We start from the raw sequence: 21435 nt of genomic DNA on the forward strand, positions 1-21435 counted from the left end.
CCTCTCAGCAGGCAAGAAGCCTTCCCAGGGCCAGGGCCAGCTCATGTGGACATTCCCTCCATCACAGATCACTCCCAGGGGCACCAGTCCCATCCTGACGCCTTTCTTTTTTTTTCTTTCCCCCTATCCTACCTGGTTACATGGAGATCTTTCTTGCAGCTTTAGTTCTATAAGAGATCTTCTGGCAGTTTCCTGTTGGTTTTCTGTGAAAATTGTTTCATATTTAGATGTATTTTCTTTCTTTTTTAAAAAATTAATTAATTTATTTATTTTTGGCTGTGTTGAGTCTTCATTGCTGCACACGGGCTTTCTCTAGTTGTGGTGAGCAGGGGCTACTCTTTGTTGCAGTGCGTGGGCTTCTTATTGTGGTGGCTTCTCTTGCTGTGGAGCACAGGCTCTAGGCACGTGGGCTTCAGGAGTTGTGGCACGCGGGCTCAGTATATGTATACAATGGAATATTACTCAGCCATAAAAAAGGATGAAATAATGCCATTTGCAACAACATGGGTGGACCTAGAGATTATCATACTAAGTGAAGTAAGGCAGACAAAGACAAATATCGTATTGCTTATATAAGTGATATACTAAAAAAGTATACAAATGAACTTACAAAACAGAAACTAACTCACAGACTTAGAAAACAAATTTATGGTTACCAAAGGGGAAAGGTGCGGGGTGGATAAATTAGGAGTTTGGGATTAACATATACACACTACTCCATATAAAATAGATAATCAATAAAGACCTACTGTAGAGCACAGGGAACTCTACTCAATACTCTATAATAACCTATATGGGAAAAGGATCTGAAAAAGAATAGATATATGTATATGTATAACTAAATCACTTTGCTGTGCACCTGAAACTAACACAACATTGTAAATCAACTATAATATAAAATAAAAATCTAAAAATAAATATATATACAAACAAAAATACCTACCTTAAAAAAAGAATTAGGGGGCTTCCCTGGTGGCGCAGTGGTTGAGAGTCCACCTACCGATGTAGGGGACACGGGTTCATGCCCTGGTCCGGGAGGATCCCACATGCCTCGGAGCGGCTGGGCCCGTGGGCCATGGCCGCTGGGCCTGCGCGTCCAGAGCCTGTGCTCCGCAGCGGGAGAGGCCACAACAGTGAGAGGCCTGCGTACTGCAAAAAAATATATATGTATATTAGGAGTATCAAGATCACATTGTACAGGGCTTCCCTGGTGGCGCAGTGCTTGAGAGTCCGCCTGCCGATGCAGGAGACGCGGGTTCGTGCCCCGTTTCGGGAAGATCCCACATGCCGCGGAGCGGCTGGGCCCGTGAGCCATGGCCACTGAGCCTGCGCGTCCGGAGCCTGTGCTCCGCAAATGGGAGAGGCCACAACAGTGAGAGGCCCGCATAACGCAAGGAAAAAAAAAAAAAAAAAAAAAAAAAAAAATCACATTGTACAAAAGAGAGCATGTGGGATGAGAGATATTGTTTGACGCTGTCTTTGTAAAATACAGTCTACTACACCCTGATTGCACTGTTTTTCCTTGGCTTGGTAATTTTCTCCATCCCCTAAAAGGACAAAACTTTCTTTCTACCTCCCTACCTTCTTTTCTTCCCTTTCTTTTTTCAGAAGTGAACCCTGTGTGTTTAGCAAGCTTCTGAATAAGTGAAACTTTAAAAAAGAAGGTTTGTTTCTAGTGATTACAGCCAAAATCTAGGTACTCAGAACTAGTAACTAAACAGAAGATTGAAGATGTAGGTACTGGGTCTTTTCTGGGCTAGACAGGGTACTCCAAAACAGTTCTGTAACTCTAGTCTCTTCCCTGGCAGATAAAGAATCCTGTGAACAAGCTTCTGAAGTCAGTGAAGCACAAACTACAGATAGTGATGAGATAGTAACACCTGTATCTCAGAAATGTCCTAAGGCAGTAAGTATACTGGGGTAATCATTGTGCGTGAGCCAAAATTGTAAGTAATGACAGTGTGCTTAATGGCCATGTGTGTGACGTTCAAATCCAGTTTCATTTAATGAACCAGATAGGAAATTCAAGTTATTTAATTAAATTTATGTTGCAAGTGAATGGAAGTCAGTACAGGCAGATGAAAGGATCATTTTCTTGATTTGGTATAAATAAGGACTGACTTCAACACTTCTCTCTCCCATTTGGATCCCTTACCTGCCTCCTTCATTGTATATGGTGATTCACCCCAGCCTAAGTGATGCCCCTTTCTTTAAATCTACCTAAAGAGAGCAGGTTTACTTTGGGAGGTGGAGGCTGGAAGGATTCTTTGTGGGAGGGCTCAAAGGGATCATTCAGTTTCTGAAGGTTTTTACTCAACCTTTAATTACAATTATTTATTAAACATTTCGACCTCAGATCTGTTTTGGAACTAATTGAGGATACACACACACACACACACACACACACACACACACACACACACACATGCAAATCTATGAATAAATATCCACAGATATATTCACAGTCATTGTATTGGAATACTGTGGGGTTTTAAATGAGGTAGAAAACGATCACTTTCGAGCTGCTAGAATGCTCCCTGGTACATTTGTAGGCACTCAATAAATATTTGTTGAATGAGTGGCTGAATGAAAGATTAAAATCTAACTGAGGATTATGAGCTTAATTAGAAACAGTAAAGAAAAGCATAGGGTTTATTTTCTGAACTTTTATCTGTTATATCTTTTTTAGACATTATATAATTAATATCTTGAGAAATGTTTGTAAGACAGATCAGAGCCATAGAATTAGAACTAGACAGTAACACCTTAGAGATCATAAAGGTGAAGAAAACCAGGTGATATGTCCAGCATTGTAGCAGTAGTTACTGAAAGAACTGGTACTTGAGTTAAGGTTTCTAAACCGTGCACATCTCAGATCAACCCAAAAAGCAGTAAGCTGGTCAGCAAATTTTGGAACTACAAGTCAGACAGATGAAGTTAAAAATATTACCCTAAATTAAAGGCTCTTAAATAAGATCTCCTGTTAGAAAACTTTTGTGTACCTAAAAATGTTGCTGGATAAACTAAATATGAAAACTGATCCCACTTAGTAAAAATTAGTGTTGTTATCAAATTAAACTTACAACACAGACACACATATACTTGATAGCAGAAAAGCTTTATCAAAAGTCCAGACTGTTGTTCAACTTGTCCAAAAGAATTTGGGCAAGGAACACAGAATACAAAGGAGGAAAAACATGCAGGCTGAGGAGCAAAGAGAACAAAGAAGCAGGGGAATTTCCTGGCAGTCCGGTGGTAGGACTTGGCACTTTCACTGCCATGGCCGGATTCAATCCCTGGTCAGGGAACTAAGATGGCGCAAGCTGTGTGCCACGGCCAAAATAAATAAATAAAAATTTTAAAAAAGCAGGCTGAAGTGAAAGTTACACACTCAAAGAAGAGTGCAGGGCATCCTCACAAGTGCGGAGCGTACCACAAAGTTTTTTGATCCCCCTTTTATCTTATTTTCTTAGCCCTTTGAATGGGCGGGGTCTTTTTGATTAGGGGTGGAATATTCATTGAGAGGACGGTTGAGGTGTGGCCTAGATTGCACTTGGTTGCATCAGCTCCCAGGCTTATGCCTTTGTCTCCTGGAGTCACTGTACATGTGCTCTAAGAACTGTTTTCCCTTAAAACAGGGGGAGGTCATACAGGGGAAGGTCATACAGGGTCATTGGCAATCTGCATTTTTATTGGGCATGCGCCATGGTTTTCATGGTCAGTGTTTCTTGTTCAGATGCTACAAAGTTTCTTTTTTAGATGCCATTTCTCCATGTGTCATGGTCTCATTAAGTGCAAAACAAGGAGGTGTATAGGCTGTCCTTGGGCCCAGCCCTGTCTTTCCTGCCTCATACTCAATCCTTTTTGTATTTCAAAATAGCTGGGCACGAAAGATGGAAGGAGTTGAAGGTCCAGAGGCAGTACGTGAGCTCTGTCCCTTTTGTGCCTGGAGTCAGCCAGGGTAAAGGAGGAGGCAAGAGAGTGTAGTGTTTAGGAGCATGGAAATGTGTTTCAGACAGAAGTGGTTTAGATCCAGTCTCTGCTATTAATATCTATGCCGCTTTGGGGAAGTTATTGAAACTCTATTAGACTCTGTTTCCTCATCTGTAAAGTGGTGATTTTTTTTTTCTTGAAGTATAGTTTATTTACAATGCTTCAGGTGTACAGCAAAGTGATTCAGTTATATATATTCTTTTTTCAGATTCTTTTCTATTAGAGGTTATTACAAGATATTGAATATAGTTCCCTGTGCTATGCAGTAGGTCCTTATTGTTTATCTATTTTATATATAGTAGTTTGTATCTGCTAATCCCATACTCCTTAATTTATCCCTCTCCCGCTTTCCCCTTTGGTAACCCTAGGTTTGTTTTCTATGTCTTTGAGTCTATTTCTGTTTTGTAAATAAGTTCATTTGTATCATATTTTAGATTCCATATATGTGATACCATATGATATTTGTATGTCTGTCTGATTTCACTTAGTATGATAATCTCTATATTCATCCATATTGCTGCAAATGGCATTATTTCATTCTTTTTATGGCTAATATTCCATTGTGCATATATACCACATCTTTATCTATTCATCTGTCAATGGACATTTAGGACACTTCCATGTCTTGGCTATTGTAAATAGTGGTGCTGTGAACAATGGGGTTGTAAAGTGGTAATATTAAGTATGCCCACCTTATAGCCATGTGGCAAGATTTAAATAAGGTAATGTGTGATAAAGGTTTAATACAGTACTTGAGACAAATTAAGCACCAGATTATAGTGATGATGATGTTGATGGTGGCAGCAGTCTGTCTTCTCTGAAATACGCTAGTTCTTTTATTTTTTTTTAATTTATTTATTTTTGGCTGCGTTGGGTCTTCATTGCTGTGCACAGGCTTTCCCTAGTGGCGAGTGGGGGCTACTCTTCATTGTGGTGCACGGGCTTCTCATTGTGGTGGCTTCTCTTGTTGCAGAGCATGGACTCCAGGGCGCTCGGGCTTCAGTTGTTGTGGCACACAGACTCAGTAGTTGTGGCTCGCGGGCTCTAGAGCACAGGCTCAGTAGTGGAGCATGGGCTTAGTTGCTCCGCGGCATGTGGGATCTTCCCGACCAGGGCTTGAACCCCTGTCTCCTGCATTGGCAGGCGGATTCTTAACCACTGCGCCACCAGGGAAGCCCATGAAATATGCTAGTTCTTAAATGCAAGCTTCTATGATCTGGTAGTGGCCCCTACAAGGAAGAACTAGGCCCTAAGGGGAGAGGATTGAGGCAGAGGGGTGTCATTTCCCTTCTACCTGCCAGGTCAGTTGAATAGGTTGAACAGTATGACTTAAGGAAGACCTTTATGAAATGTCTTTCTCTTGTACTGCTAAAGAAGCAAAACAATCATAGTACATTTTGGTCTTTAACTCCTTGTCTTTTAGTCCAGAATTACAACAGTTCCTGTATCATGGGATATGTATAGGACTGTTCTGCAGGAGGCTCTGTTAATTAGCACAAGGTTCCTAAAGGCCTTCTGTACTTCCAAGAATCCCCAGAAAATGATCTCAACCCAAACCATATGGTTTCCTCCAGATGAAGTTCCATTCCTGGTCTCAGGAATCAATCTCCCACTCTGAGTGGACCATATAACTTTTCCCTCCCCCCTCTTAACAGCTCCTAATGAGAAGGGAGCAATCATTTCCATTGCTCTGTGGCTTCAGGTTACTGTCTTTTAGCCATAGTGTATATCAAGGACCTCAAAGTTTATTCTTTTTTCTTATACTCTTAATTTCAGGGGTTGAAAATGTCTTGACCCCTTATGTATGCTAATTAGTTTTAGGAAATCTGCCCTCTCCCCACCCCCAAATTATCTAGCACACCTGAATAAGCCAAAGTGAGCTGTCTGTCTGGCACTAATGCTGCATAACTAACTGCTGTTAGGGGCTCTGCTAGCAATGAGTTAATATATATTTCAGTTGTTAGTATGGTTAATATTACTAATTATATATATGTGTGTGTATATATATAAATATAAATATATATATATATATATTTGCTGTTCAGTCCCAATAAGTTTATATAATGGAACCAGCTCACGTAAAGTATTCTGCATCAAAGAAAAATATTAGATTGAACCATATCTTAGTCAATTCAGGCTTCTATAATGAAGTACCACAGACTGGGTGGCTTATAAACAACAGAAATTTACTTCTTTTGGTCCGATTCTGGTGAGGGCCTCCTTCTAGGTTGCAGACTGCCAATTTCTCATTGTGTCCTCATGTGCCAGAAAGAGAGCAAGCCAGCTCTCTGGCCTCTTATAAGGGCACTAATCCCATTCACAAGGGCTCCACCCTCATGACCTAATTACCTCCCAAAGGCCCCACCTCCAAATACCATCACATTGGGATTAGGGTTTCAACATATAAAATTTGAGGAGTACACAAATATTCAGTCCATAACAAGCCATATGAAATTATCACTTTTATAGATTAAAAATGATGGAATATTGTCAATTTCATATGGTTCTAATAGGAATGAATAAAGCCTCCATGTGTACCTTGCTCAAATTTTAATTTTATTCATCCTCCTAATTCACCTTTGTTATCAGAGTAAACTTGATATGGATTTCTGATCATTTGTCCCAGGATTAGTTGCAAGTAAGGTAAGAATACATTTTTCTTTTATAAACTAGAATATTATAGATAGAGCTAAATCTCTATTGACCATTACCTATAATCCCTGCTGCCTCACCCCCACCCCGCCACCCCAAAAAAACCATTGTTTTGAATTTTGAGGTACATCTTTTCAGATCATAAAAAAAACTTTAACATTCATATTGTTTTGTATTAGTCTTTTTTGCTTTAAATAAACGACATTAAACTGTATATGAACTGTACATATTATTCTTTTAAAAAGCTTTTTATTTTGAAATAAGTACAGATTTGTAAACAGTTGCAAAAAATGTATGGAGAGGTACCATGTACTCTTCACCCAGTTTCACCCATTTTTCAAAACATTTTTGGTCTGTATTTTTTCTTTTTTAAAAAATTGAGGTATAGTTGTGCAATATTCGGGTGTACAACAGTGATTCACAATTTTTAAAAGGTATACTCCATTTATAGCTATTATAAAATATTAGCTGTATTCCCTGGGTTGTACAATATATCCTTGTAGCTTATTTATTTTAGTAGTAGTTTGCACCTCTTAATCCCCTACCCCTATCTTGCCCCTCCCTGCTTCCCTCTCCCCACTGGTAACCACTAGTTCTCTTTGTCTGTGGGTCTCTTCCTTTTTCGTATATTCACTAGTTTAACTTTTTTTAATATTTTTTTTTACTTGAAGTATAGTTGACTTACAGTGTGTGTTAATTTCTGCTGTACAGCACAGTGACTCAGTTATACATACATATATATATACATTCTTTTTTTATATTCTTTTCCATTATGGTTTATCATAGGATACTGAAGATAGTTTTCTGTGCTATACAGTAGGACTTTGTTGTTTATCCATTCTATATATAATAGCTTACATCTGCTAACCCCAACCTCCCACTCCAGGCCTCCCACAACCCTCTCACCCTTGGCAACCACAAGTCTGTTCTCTATATCTGTGAATCTGTTTCTGTTGCATAGATAGGTTCATCTGTGACATATTTTAGATTCCACATATAAATGATATCATATGGTATTTGTCTTTCTCTTTCTGACTTACTTCACTTAGTATGATAATCTCTAGTTGCATCCATGTTGCTGCAAATGGCATTATTTCATTCTTTTTAATGGCTGAGTAGTATTCCATTGTATATATGTACCACATCTTCTTTATCCATTCATCTGTCAATGGACATTTAGGTTGCTTCTATGTCTTGGCTATTGTGAATAGTGCTGCTATGAACATAAGGGTGCATGTATATTTTTGAATTAGAGTTTTGTCTGGATATATGCCCAGGAATAGGACTGCTGGATCATATGGTAATTCTATTTTTAGTTTTCTGAGGAACCTCCATACTGTTTTCCATAGTGGCTGTTCAAACTTATATTCCCACCAACAGTGTAGAAGGGTTCCCTTTTCTCCACATCCTCTCCAGCATTTGTTATTTGTAGACTTTTTAATGATGGCCGTTCTGACCCGTGTGAGGTGGTACCTCATTGTAATTTTGACTTGCATTTCTCTAATAATTAGAGGTGTTGACCATCTTTTCATGTGCCTATTGGCCATTTGTATTTCTTCTTTGGAGAAATGTCTATTTAGGTCTTCTGCCCATTTTTTGATTGGGTTGTTTTTGTTGTTGTTGTTGTTGAATTGTATGAGCTGTTTGTATATTTTGGAAATTAAGCCCTTGTTGGTCATATTGTTTGCAAATATTTTCTCCCATTCTGTAGATTGTGTTTTTGCTTTGTTTATGGTTTCTTTTGCTGGGCACAGGCTTGTAAGTTTGATTAGGCCCCATTTGTTTATTTTTGTTTTTATTTCTATTGCCTTGGGAGACTGACCTAAGAAAACATTGGTACGATTTATGTCAGAAATGTTTTGCCCATGATCTCTTCTAGGAGTTTTATGATGTCATGTATTATTTTAACTCTTTAAGCCATTTTGAGTTTATTTTTGTGTATGGCGAGAGGGTGTGTTCTAACTTCATTGATTTACATGCAGCTATCCAACTTTCCCAACACCACTTGCTGAAGAGACTTTTTCCTGTTTTATATTCTTGCTGCCTTTGTTGAAGATTAATTGACTGTAGGTGTGTGTTTATTTCTGGGCTCTCTATTCTGTTCCACTGATCCATATGCCTGTTTTTGTGCCAGTACCATGCTGTTTTGATTACTGTAGCTTTGTAGTATTGTCTGAAGTCTGGGAGGTTTATGCCTTCTGCTTTGTTCTTTTTCTTCAGGATTGCTTTGGCAAATCTGAGTCTTTTATGTTTCCATATAAATTTTAGGATTATTCTAGTTCTGTGAAAAATGTCATGGGTAATTTGATAGGGAATGCATTAAATCTGTAGATTGCTTTGGGTAGTATGGCTATTTTAACAATATTAATTATTTTAATCCAAGAGCATGTGATATCTTTCCATTTCTTTGAATCATCTTCAATTTCCTTTATTAATGTTTTATAGTCCTCAGTGTATAAGTCTTTCACCTCCTCAGTAAGGTTTATTCCTAAGTATTTTATTTTTGCAGGTGCTATTTTAAAAGGTATTGCTTTTTTACATTCTCTTTCTGATATTTCATTGTTAGTGTAAGGAAATGCAACTGGTTTCTGAATGTTAATCTTGTATACTGCTATCCTGCTGAATTTGTTTTTCAGTTCTAGTAGTTTTTGTGTGGAGTGTTTAGGGTTTTCTATATATAGTATCATGTCATCTGCATATAATAACAATTTTACCTCTTTCCTTCCAATTCGGATACCTTTTATTTCTTTTTCTTGTCTGATTGCTGTGGTGAGGACATCCAATACTATGGTGAATATAAGAGGTGAGAGTGGGTATCCTTGTCTTTTTCCAGATTTTAGTAGAAAGGCTTTCAGCTTTTCACCATTGAGTATTATATTGGCTGTGTGTTTGTCATAAATAGCTTTTATTATGTTGAGATATGTTCCCTGTATACCCACTTTGGTAAGAGTTTTTATCATGAATGAATGTTGAATTTTGTCAAATGATTGTTCTGTATCTATTGATCATTTGGTTTTTTTCTTTTCTTTTTTTAATGTAGTATGTCACACTGATTGATTTGTGTATGTTGAACCATCCTTGTGAACTTGGGATGAATCCCACTTGGTCATGGTGTATGATCTTTTTTTTTTTTCTTTTTTGCGATACGCGGGCCTCTCACTGCTGCTGCCCCTCCCGTTGCAGAGCACAGGCTCCGGACGCGCAGGTTCAGCGGCCATGGCTCACGGGCCCAGCCGCTCTGCGGCACGCGGGATCCTCCCGGACCAGGGCACGAAGCCGCGTCCCCTGCATCGGCAGGCGGACTCTCAACCACTGCGCCACCAGGGAAGCCCATGGTGTATGATTTTTTATGAGTTATTGGATTTGGTTTGCTAATATTTTGTTGAGAATTTTTGCATCTATATTTATCAAAGATATTGGCCTGTTATTTTCTTTTTTGGTGGTGTCTTTGTCTAGTTTTGGTATCAGGGTGATGGTGGCTTCATAGAATGTCTTTGGGATTCTTTCCCTCCTCTTCAATTTTTTGGAAGAGTTTGAGAAGGATCAGTATAAATTCTTTGCATGTTTGGTAGAATTCGCCTGTGAACCCATCTGGTCCTGGACTGTTGTTTGTAGGGAGTTTTTAAATTATAGAGTCTATTTCACTTCTAATGATCAGTCTGGTCAAATTATCTGTTTCTTCTTGATTCAGTTTTGGTGGGCTGTATATTTCTAAAAACTTATCCATTTCTTCTAGGTTGTTAAATTTGTTGGCATATAATTGTTCATAGTATTCCCTTATGATTTTTTGTATTTCTGCAGTATCAGTTGTTATGTCTCCTTTTTAATTTCTTATTTTGTTTATTTGAGTTCTCTCTCTTTTCTTCTTGATGAGCCTGGCCAGAGGTTTGTCAATCTTGTTTACCCTTTCAAAGAACCAGCTCTTGGTTTTATTGATTTTTTTCTGTTTTTTAATCTCTGTTTTTTTAATTTCCTCTCCAATCTTTATTACTTCCATTCTTCTGCTGACTTTAGGTTTTGTTCTTCTTTTTCTAATTCTTTTAGCTGGTAGGTTAGGTTGGTTATTTGATATTTTTCTTATTTTTTGAGGAAGGCCTGTATCACTATGAACTTCCCTCTAAGAACTGCTTTTGCTGTATCCCATAAATTTTGTATGGTTGTGTTTTCATTGTCATTTGTCTCAAGGTATTTTTTAATTTCCTCTTTGGTTTCATCATTGACCCATTGGTTATTTTAGTAGCATGTTGCTTAATCTCCCTGTAATCATTTTTTTCTCATTTCTTTTTCTGTGGTTGATTTCTAGTTTCATGCCATTGTGGTCTGAAGAGATGCTTGAGATAATTTCTAAACTCTCAGATTTATTGAGGCTTGTTTTGTACCCTAGTATGTGGTCAAACCCAGGGCATGTTCCATGTGTACTTGAAAAGAATGAGTATTCTGGGGCTTCCCTGGTGGCACAGTGGTTAGGAATCTCCCTGCCAATGCAGGGGACACGGGTTCGAGCCCTGGCCTGGGAAGATCCCACATGCCACGGAGCAACTGGGCCAGTGCGCCACAGCTACTGAGCTTGTGCTCTGGAGCCTGCAAGCCACAACTACTGAAGTCCATGCACCTAGAGCCCGTGCTCCACAAGAAGAGAGGCCACTGCAATGAGAAGCCCATGTACCGTAGAGAAGAGTAGCCCCTGCTTGCCGCAACTGGAGAAAGCCTCCATGCAGCAACGCAGCCAAAAATAAATAAAATAAATAATTAAAAAAAGAAAGAATGTGTATTCTGTTTTTTTTTTGTATGTAATGTCCTGAAAATATCAATTGAATTTAACTATTCTATTGTATTATTTAGAATTTCTGTGCCTTATTGATTTTCTGTCTAGAAGATCTGTCCATTGATGTGAGTGGGGTGTTAAAGTCTCCTACTATTATTGTATTCCTGTCAATTTCTCCCTTCATGTCTGTTAGTATTTGTTTTATGTATTTGGTTTCTCTTATATTAGGTGCATATATATTGATGAGTGTAAAGTCCTCTTTTTGTATTGATCCTTTTATCATTATACAATGTCCTTTATCTTTCTTTATGGCCTTTGTTTTGAAGTCTATTTTGTCTGAGTATTGCGACCCCACTTTATTTTCATTTCCATTTGTATGAGACATCTTTTTCCATCCCTTTACTTTCAATCTATGTGTGTCCTTTGCCCAAAAGTGAGTATCTTGTAGGCAGCATATTGTAAGCTCTTGTTTTCTTTTATCCAGTGTGCCACTCTGTGTCTTTTGATTGAAGTTTTTAATCCATTGACATTTAAGGTAATTTTTAAAAATAAATTTATTTATTTTAATTTATTTTGGGTCTTCATTGCTGCATGTGGGGTTTCTCTAGTTGCAGCGAGTGGGGCTACTCTTCGTTGCGGTGCATGGGCTTCTCATTGTGGTGGCTCCTCTTCTTGTGGAACATGGGCTCTAGGCATGCAGGCTTCAGTAGTGGCTTGCAGGCTCTAGAGTGTAGGCTCAGTAGTTGTGGCACACAGGCTTAGTTGCTCTGCAGCATGTGGGATCTTCCTGGACCAGGGCTCAAACCCATGTTCCCTGCATTGACAGGCAGATTCTTAACCACTGTGCCACTAGGGAAGTCCCTAAGGTAACTATTGATAGATATGTATTTATTGCCATTTAAACCTTATTTTCCTGTTGATTTTATACTTCTTCTTTGTACCTTTCTTTTTGTTTTTCCTTTTGTGGTTTGATGGTTTTCCTTTGTATTATACTTATGTTCTCTTCTTTTTGGTTTTTGTGGATCTATTGTATGTTTTTGATCTGTGGTTACCCTGTTTTTCAGGTATGTTAACCCCATCCTGTTTCTACTTGCCTTAGACTCATATAGGCTCAAACACATTCTAGGAACTGAAAAAAAAATCTACATTTTCTTATTTTACTCCCCACATTTTATGATTTTCATGTCCTCTTTTACATTTTCATGTTCATACTTTTGCTGTTCACTGTGGTTATCATCACTTTCACAGAACTTTTTTCATTTTTTTAATATCTGTGTACTGGCTTATTTAAGTGATTTACTTTCCAATTGTTATTTTCTCTTTCCTTTAGATTCTTACTTCTTTTCTATTTAGGGAAGACCTTTCAATATTTCCTTTAGAATAGATTTAGTATTGCTGTATTCTTTTAGTTTCTGTTTGTCTGAGAAATTCTTTATCTCTCCTATTCTGAATGATACTCTTGCTGGGTAGAGTATCCTAGGTTACAGATTTTTCCCCTTCAGAACTTTGAATGTATCTTGCCCCTCCCTTCTGGCCTGCAGCATTTCTATAGAGAAATCAACTGATAGTCTTATGGGGGTTCTCTTGTAAATAACAGTTTGTTTTTCTCTTGCTGCCTTTAGAATCCTCTTTATCTTTAACTTTTGCCATTTTTATAATAATATGTCATGGGACTTCCCTGGTGGTGCTGTGGTTAAGAATCTGCCTGCCAATGCAGGGGACATGGATTCGATCCCTGGTCCAGGAAGATCCCACATGCCGCGGAGCAACTAAGCCTGTGCGCCACAACTACTGAGCCTGCACACCACAACTACTGAAGCCCGCCGCAACTACTGAAGCCCACGTGCCTAGAGCCCATGCTCTGCAACAAGGGAAGCCACCACAATGAGAAGCCTCTGCACTGCAACAAAGAGTAGCCCCCACTCACTGCAGCTAGGAAAGGCCCATGCACAGCAACGAAGACCCAACGCAGGAAAAAAAAAAGTCTTTGTGTAGGTCTGTTTAGGTTTATCTTGTTTGGGACCCTCCATGCTTCCTGTACCTGGATATCTGTTTCCTTGTTTAGGTTTGGGAAGTTTTCAGCCGTAATTTCTTCAAATACATTTTCGATCCGCTTTTCTCTTTCTTCCCCTTCTGGAATTCCTATCATGCGTAGGTTGGCATGCTTTATATTATCCCATAGGTCTTTTCTATTGCTTTCACTTTTTTCATTTGGCTTTCTGTCTGCTGTCCTGATTGAGTGATTTCCATTATTCTATCTTCCAAGTCACTTATTCGTTCTTCTGCATTATCCGTTCTGCTATTTATTGCCTTTAGCTCAGCTTACATCTCAGTCAATGAGTTTTCTGATTTTTCTTGGTTCCTCTTTATAGTTTCTAGTTCCTTCTTATAGTACTCTGCATTTCTGTCAATAGCCTTTCTTAATTCCTTCAGTACCCCTTTTTGAAACCAGTGTCTATTAGATCAAAGAGGTCTGTTTCATTGTTCTTTCAGGGGAATTTTCTTGGTCTTTAAACTGGAGGTGGTTCCTCTGCTTCTTCATTTTACTTGTATTTCTCTTGCTCTGTGAGTTTAGGAGAAACAATTATCTACTGTGGTCTTGGAGGGCTATTCTTATGTGGAAACGTCCCTGTGTAGCTGTGTGGGTTTAATATTTTTGGTGCAAGGGCTGTTTTAATATGGATATCTGTTGCCTCTTCCCTCAGCATGTGCAGGCCATTATCCCCTTGATAGGGGGTGTGCATATGCGGCAGTGCTCAGTCCTAGGGTTCTTGGTGGCAGTGGTGGCTCATGTGCATCCCCAGAGCATGTGATGGGTGCAGGAGCTGCTCGTGACCACTCCTGGAGCTCGTGTAAGTGGTGTCCTACTGCCTGAGAGCACATGCAGGGAAAAAGCCTGCAATGGTGGGTCCCACCCCTCCCCTCGTGCACCCCCCAAACAATGGCACCTGTCCTCTAAGGTGGCCTGGGCTTGCTCCATGAACACCCTCAGTTGCAGTCACACCAGACTCCAGCCCCTTCAGGCTGTTTTCACACAGCCAACCCCAGTCCTCTCTCTGAGTCTGATATCCGAAGCCTGAGCTTCAGCACCCAGCCCCAGTCCGCACCAGCAGATGCACATCTCAGGCTGGGGAGTGCAGGGCGGTGGCACTGACTGTGCAGGTCTCTCTCCATTCTGGCTGCTGAAAACTGGTTGTTGCATTCTCCTCTGAGGCTCTGAAGCTCTGTCCCAGCTGATCTCCCCGCTGGTGAGGGGACTTCCCAGGGTGTGGGAACCTTTCCCTTTTCACAGCTCCCTCCTAAGAGGGAGGTCCCATCCCGATTCCTTTCTCACTTCCTTTTTTTCTTTTTTCTTTTGTCCTACCTGGTTACATGGAGATTTTCTTGCCCTTTCAAAAGTCTGAGGTCTTCTGCCAGCATGCAGTAGACATATTGTGAGAATTATTAATACATGTAGATGTATTTTTAATATATTTGTGGGAGGTGGTGAGCTTCACATCCTACTACTCCACCATCTTGATTGCTGCCCCACTTTTTTTTAATATTTAACATATAAGTGCTATCATACAATATTTGTCTTTGACTTATTTCACTAAGCATAATACTCTCCAATTCCATCCATGTTGTTGCAGATGAAAATTTTTTATTCTTTTTTATGGCTGAGTAATATTCCATTGTGTGTGTGTGTGTGTGTGTGTGTGTGTGTGTGTGTGTGTGTGTGTATACACCACATCTTTTTTATCCATTCATCTGTTGATCAGCACTTACATTGCTTCCATATCTTGGCAATTGTAAATAATGCTGCTATGATGAACATTGGGGTGCATATATCTTTTCAAATTAAAGTTTTTGGTTTTTTCAGATATATACCCAGGAGTGAAATTCCTGGGTCATATGGTAGTTCTATTTTTAGTTTTTTGAGGAACCTCCATACTTTTTTCCACAGTGGCTAAGTTTATTCCTAGATATTTTATTTTTTGACACGATCTTAAATGGGATTTTTTTTTTACTTTCTCTTTCTAATATCTCATTGTTAGTGTAAAGAAATGCTACAGATTTCTGTATATTAATCTTGTATCCTGCTACCCTACTGAATTCATTTATTATTTCTAAAGTTTTTATGTGGAGACTTTAGGATTCTCTATATAGAGTATTATGTTATCTGCAAATAGTGAGAGTTTTACCTCTTCCCTTCTAATTTGGATACTTTTTATTTCTTTTTCTTGCCTGATTGCTGTGGCTAGGACTTCTAATACTTTGTTGAATAGAAGTGGGGAGAGTAGACATCCTTGTCTTGTTCCTGAATTTAGCAGGAAGGCTTTCAGCTTTTCACCATTGAAGAGTATGTTGGCTGTGCGTTTGTCATAATTGGCTTTGTCATGCTAAGATATGCTTCCCCTATACCCACTTTAGTGATAGTTTTTATCATGAACAAATATTGAATTTTATCAAATGCTTTATCTGCATCTATTGTGATAATCATGTATTTTTGTCTCTTTTTTTTGGTTAATGTAGTGTATCACATTGACTGATTTGAGTATGTTGAACCATCCTTGCTACCCTGGAATGAGTCCAACTTAATCATAGTGTGTGATCCTTTATATGTATTGTTGGATTTGGTTTGCTAATATTTTGTTGACGATTTTTGCATCTATATTCATCAAAGATATTAGCCTGTGATTTTCTTTTTTGTAGTGTCTTTGTCTGGTTTGGGTATCAGGGTGATGGTGGCTTCATAGAATGAATGTGGGGGTGTTCCCTCCTCTTCAATTATTTAGAATAGTTTGAGAAGGATAGGTGTAAGTTCTGCTTTTTATGTTTGGTAGAATTCTGCAGGGAAGCCATCCAGTCCTGGACTTCTGTTTGCAGCGAGTTTTTTTTTTTTAATTACAGATTCTATTTCACTGTAGTGATTGGTCTGTTCAAATCATCTGTTTGTTCTTGACTCAGTTTTTTTGTTTGTTTGTTTTTTTGTTTTTGTTCTTTCTTTTTTTTGCTTTTTTTTTTTTTTTTTTTTTACTGTACACGGGCCTCACTCTTGTGGCCTCTCCTGTTGCGGAGCACAGGCTCCGGACACTCAGGCTCAGTGGCCATGGCCCATGGGCCCAGCCGCTCCGCGGCATGTGGGATCTTCCTGGACCAGGGCAGGAACCCGTGTCCCCTGCATCAGCAGGCGGACTCTCAACCACTGCGCCACCAGGGAAGCCCTTGTTCTCTTTTTTACAATAACAGTAAACATTTATTTTCACACAGTTTCTTAATGTCAGGAAACTGGGAGTGGCTTTGCTGTGTGGTTCTGGCTCAGGGTGTCCTGGCAGGTTGCAGTCAAGCTGTCAATTGGAGCTGCAGTCATCTAGAGGCTTGACTGGGGCTGGAGGATCCACTTCCAAGATGGTTCCCTCACATGGTGCTAGTTGTTGGTAGGAGGCCTCAGTTTCACCTTTTGAGCCTCCCTCTCCATGGGCTACTTGAGTGTCCTCAGGACACAACAGCTGGCTTCAGTCAGAGTGAAGGCTCCAAGAGCAAGCAAGGCAGAAGTCACAACATCTTTGCCAACCCGGCTTTAGCAGTCACACTCCTTCCTTTCCACAGTATCCTGTTTGTAGCAAGGTCAGTCTTATTCAATGTAGGAGGGTATGTAGGAGGTGAGGATCATTGGGGACCATCTTAGAGGTGACTACCACAAACCAGTAGGTTGCTATGACCAGGATCTTTACTCTGCCCCTAGGTTTGCTTCATTGATGGCTCCAGCATGAAATAAAAGTTTTGATTTTTATGTGTTTTTTTGTTTTTATTATTTATTTATTTATTTTTATATCTTTATTGGAGTATAATTGCTTTATAATGTTGTTTTAGTTTCTGCTGTACAGCAAAATGAATCAGCTGTATGTATACATATATCATCAGGCTGTATGTTTCTAGAAACTTGTCCATTTCTTCTAGGTTGTCCAATATGTTGGCATACAACTGTTTATAGTAGTTTCTTAGAATATTTTGTATTTCTGTGCTATTAGTTGTTAAGTCTCCACTCTCATTTCTTATTCTGTTTATTTGGTTCCTTTCTTCTTGGTGAGCCTGGCCACAGGTTTGTCAGTTTTGATGATCATTTCAAGAAACCAGCTCTTGGTTTATTTTATTTTATTTTTTATCTGAATTTTATTTCCTCTCTGATCTTTATTATTTCCTTCCTTTTGCTGACTTTAGATTGTGTTTCTTCTTCTTTTTCTCATTCATTTAGGTTGTTTATTTGAGATTTTTCTTGTTTATTGTGGAAGGCCTGTATTACTATGAACTTTCCTCTTAGAACCGCTTTTGCTTCATCCCATAGATTTTTGTAAGGTTGTGCTTGTGTAAGGTTGTTGTTTGTCTTGAGGTATTTTCTGACTTTGTCTTTGATTTCATTTTTGACCCATTGGATTTTTAGTAGCATGTTGTTTAGTCTCCTTGTGTTCATTCTTTTCCTGTTTTTCCTTCTGTGGTTGATTTCTAGTTTCATACCCTTTTGGTCAGAAAATATGCTTGAAATAATTTTTATCCTCTTAAATTTGTTGAGGCTTGTTTTGTGACCTAATATGTGGTCTATCCTAGATAATGTTCCATGCATGCTTGAAAAGAATGTGTATTCTAACTTTTTTGGCTGTAGTGTCCTGTACATTATCAATTAAGTCCAACTGGTCTATTGTGTCACTTAGGACCTCTGTTGCCTTATTGATTTTCTGTCAGGATGATCTGTCTCTTGATACCAGTGGGGTGTTAAAGTCTCCTACTATTATTGTATTCCTGTCCGTGTCTCCCTTTATGTCTGTTAGTATTTGTTTTATATATTTAGGTGCCCTTATATTGGGCACATAAATGTTAATAAGTGTCATATCCTCTTCTTGTATTGATACCTTTATTATTATATAATGTCCTTCTATGTCTTTCTTTATGGACTTTGTTTTTTAAATTAATTAATTTATGGCTGCATTGGGTCTTTGCTGCTGTACACGGGCTTTCTCTAGTTGCAGCAAGCGGGGGCTCCTCTTTGTTGCAGTGCGTGGGCTTCTCATTGCGGTGGCTTCTCTTGTTGCGGAGCATGGGCTCTAGGTGCACGGGCTTCAGTAGTTGCAGCACACGGACTCAGTAGTTGTGGCTTGTGGGCTGTAGAGAGTAGGCTCAGTAGTTGTGGTGCACAGGCTTAACTGCTCTGTAGCACATGGGATCTTCCTGGACCAGGGCTTGAACCTGTGTCCCCTGCATTGGCAGGCAGATTCTTAACCACTGAGCCACGAGGGAAGTCCTGGACTTTGTTTTAGTTTGTTTTGTCTGATATGAGTATCGCTACCCCCACTGTCTTGTTTCCATTTGCATGCAATCTTTTTTCCATCCTCTCACTTTCAGTCTGTGTGTGTCTTTCATCCTGATGTGCATTTCTTCTAAGCAGCATATTGTAGGTTCTTGGTTTTTTGTTTTGTTTAGTTTTTAATCCAACCTGCCACTCTTTTTTTTTTTTAACGGTTTTTTGTTTGTTTGTTTTTCTTTTTCGCGGTACGCAGGCCTCTCACTGTTGTAGCCTTTCCCATTGCGGAGCACAGGCTCCGGACGCGCAGGCTCAGCAGCCATGGCTCACGGGCCCAGCTGCTCCGCAGCATGTGGGATCTTCCCGGACCGGGGCACGAACCCATGTCCCCTGCATCGGCAGGCAGACTCTCAACCACTGCGCCACCAGGGAAGCCCAAGTGTCTTTATTTTTAAGAAAAACCCAGATTATTTTGATGCAGATTTGTTGAGAAATATTGCCCACGGAACTTCCTAGGAGAAGGCACAGGAGCTCTGCTTGCTTCCTAAGAGAAGAAAATATTGGTGGTGGGGGGCAGATTTGGAGAAGTGAGGACATTGGCCTGGCAACCTGGAGGAGAGAAGCAGCCCTGAGGGCAGTCACAGATGAAAGGGAGAACTGTGGCTATAGGGCCACCCTGGACTGACTCCTTGCTAGTGTCATGACACTGACTTGCTGCTACACTGTACAAGGTGGGGGACTTAATGTTGACCTCAGTTTATTTCTTGAAACTATCATGATGTCAGCCCTCCTCCTGGTATCCCTAATGTGAAAGTGGACACAGGGACGTCAAACGAGGGGATCGTGGCTGTAGCAGCAACTCTGAAGCAGAGCTCAAAGAACTGGAGTTGCTGTGCGAGGGCAGGGTGGTCTAATGGCCTGCTCTGTGTCATATACTTGGCAGGGGGTTGGTTGGGACACAGGGAGCACTGGGCAGCTCTTTGCTTTAGTGGCTAAAACAACTGCTCAGTTGACAGGTCTCTTAGGACCTAACTTCAGGAAAAAGATGGATTGGTTTTCATGGAGAAAGTTTAAGAAAACGATCTGTTCAGAAAGTTTCTTGATTCTCTCTGTATGTGGTGATGGCTGAGAAAGGCTGATCTGGAGAATTGATTCACTGGACTGGGAGATAGAGGAACTGGATTCTCTTTACAAATTACCCATGGTTAGTGGTGGCAGTTCAGTCAGGTGGTCTCTTGGTGCCAGTTTAAGGTACCTATAAATTGATTCTCAAGGAGTAATATGTTAGGTGGAATATGCCTGTGATTGATCCCTGGAGAGTAATATGTTAATTAGATGGAGTATAAACACTGGCATCTCTAACCTATAGGAAATGAATATTTTCCTTGTCAGGGTTCGGAGAAGATGTGCATTGAAATCATCTCCCTGGCATTCCACCCAGAGGCTGAAGTGATGTGTGATGAGAATGTAAAACAGGTGTACGTGGAATACAAGTTCTACGATCTTCCCTTGTCGGAGACGGAGACTCCAGTGTCCCTGAGGAAACCGAGAGCAGGAGAAGAGATCCACTTCCACTTTAGCAAGGGTAGGCATCCCTGGTGAACAGCCAGGAGAGGAGGCTGACAGTCATTTAGTCTGAGGGGTCCAAACTACTCTGGACTTCTGTTGGAGTGGACCCTACTGTTTTATTTTCTTTTATTTATCAAAGTAATATATGCATATGGTTTTAAAATATCAAATAGGCTTAAAAAGATTTTTGATTAAAATATAGTCCTTTGCTCCACTCTTTCTCTGCAGATCACTCCCCCTCACCCCTCCCTGACCACCCCCCTCAGTCCACCACACCACTTTTCACTTTTTCTGCTATTTCTTCTGTTATTTAACCCCACATTTCTGAGAAATGATTCTATTGCAATTTCCTGATTCACTAATTCATTTCCTGATTCAGACATTATCTGTTGACTTCCTATCTTGGCAAATAAAACATCTCTTGTATCACACCCGTGCTCCCATATAGTTGGATCATAATTTAAACTTAATTTTTAATTAATCGTAATTGTTTCTATTATTATGGTTGTGTAAACAGTCTTACAGGGCCAAGTTTTATTCCATGATTATAGTCTCTTTCTTGTTTATATTTTGTTTGTCTCAATTTTTCATTTGCTTTATTTTCATTATACCTGTTGGGATTCTTTCTTCATCCTCCAGAAGCCTTTTAAATTTTCAAATAATCAAACCTGTCAAATAATTTATCTTTTTTTTTTTTTTTTCCTGAAGATCTCTCTTTATCTTCTTGTTCCTCTTTAGCACACTGTTCAGCTATTATCCCACTGCTGCCATTTGGAGAGTTTAATTTAATTCTATTTTATACTGGATTTTTTATCTCCTGGGTCATGTGTCACCCTCTGATTTATTATATATATATATGTATATTTTTTTTATGGTACGCGGGCCTCTCATTGTTGTGGACTCTCCCATTGTGGAGCACAGGCTCCAGACGCACAGGCTCAGTGACCACGGCTCACGGGCCTAGCCGCTCCGCGGCATGTGGGCTCTTCCCGGACCGGGGCACGAACCCGTGTCCCCTGCATCGGCAGGCGGACTCTCAACCACTGCGCCACCAGGGAAGCCCAGATTTATTATATTTTAATGGATCATACTTTCTAGTAGCTTTTAAAGAAAGAATACACTGGAAGTAAATATTTTGAGATAGTCATGCATGAAAATTCTGCCCATATATTTGATT

General features: G+C 39.7%; 1 protein-coding gene across 1 annotated transcript in view; it reads left to right on the forward strand.

The window, feature by feature from the left end:
- Positions 1–21435, forward strand: part of RPGRIP1 (RPGR interacting protein 1) — a 66385-nt gene that overhangs the window by 39205 nt on the left and 5745 nt on the right. The window contains 2 exon segments of the mRNA XM_007449509.1: positions 1809–1906; positions 20082–20274. Of these exon segments, the coding sequence (XP_007449571.1) occupies positions 1809–1906; positions 20082–20274 (291 nt within the window).

The sequence above is a fragment of the Lipotes vexillifer genome, unplaced genomic scaffold (genome assembly GCF_000442215.2).
Source record: "Lipotes vexillifer unplaced genomic scaffold, Lipotes_vexillifer_v1.1 scaffold1093, whole genome shotgun sequence".
In the NCBI taxonomy this organism is placed as follows: domain Eukaryota; kingdom Metazoa; phylum Chordata; class Mammalia; order Artiodactyla; family Lipotidae; genus Lipotes; species Lipotes vexillifer.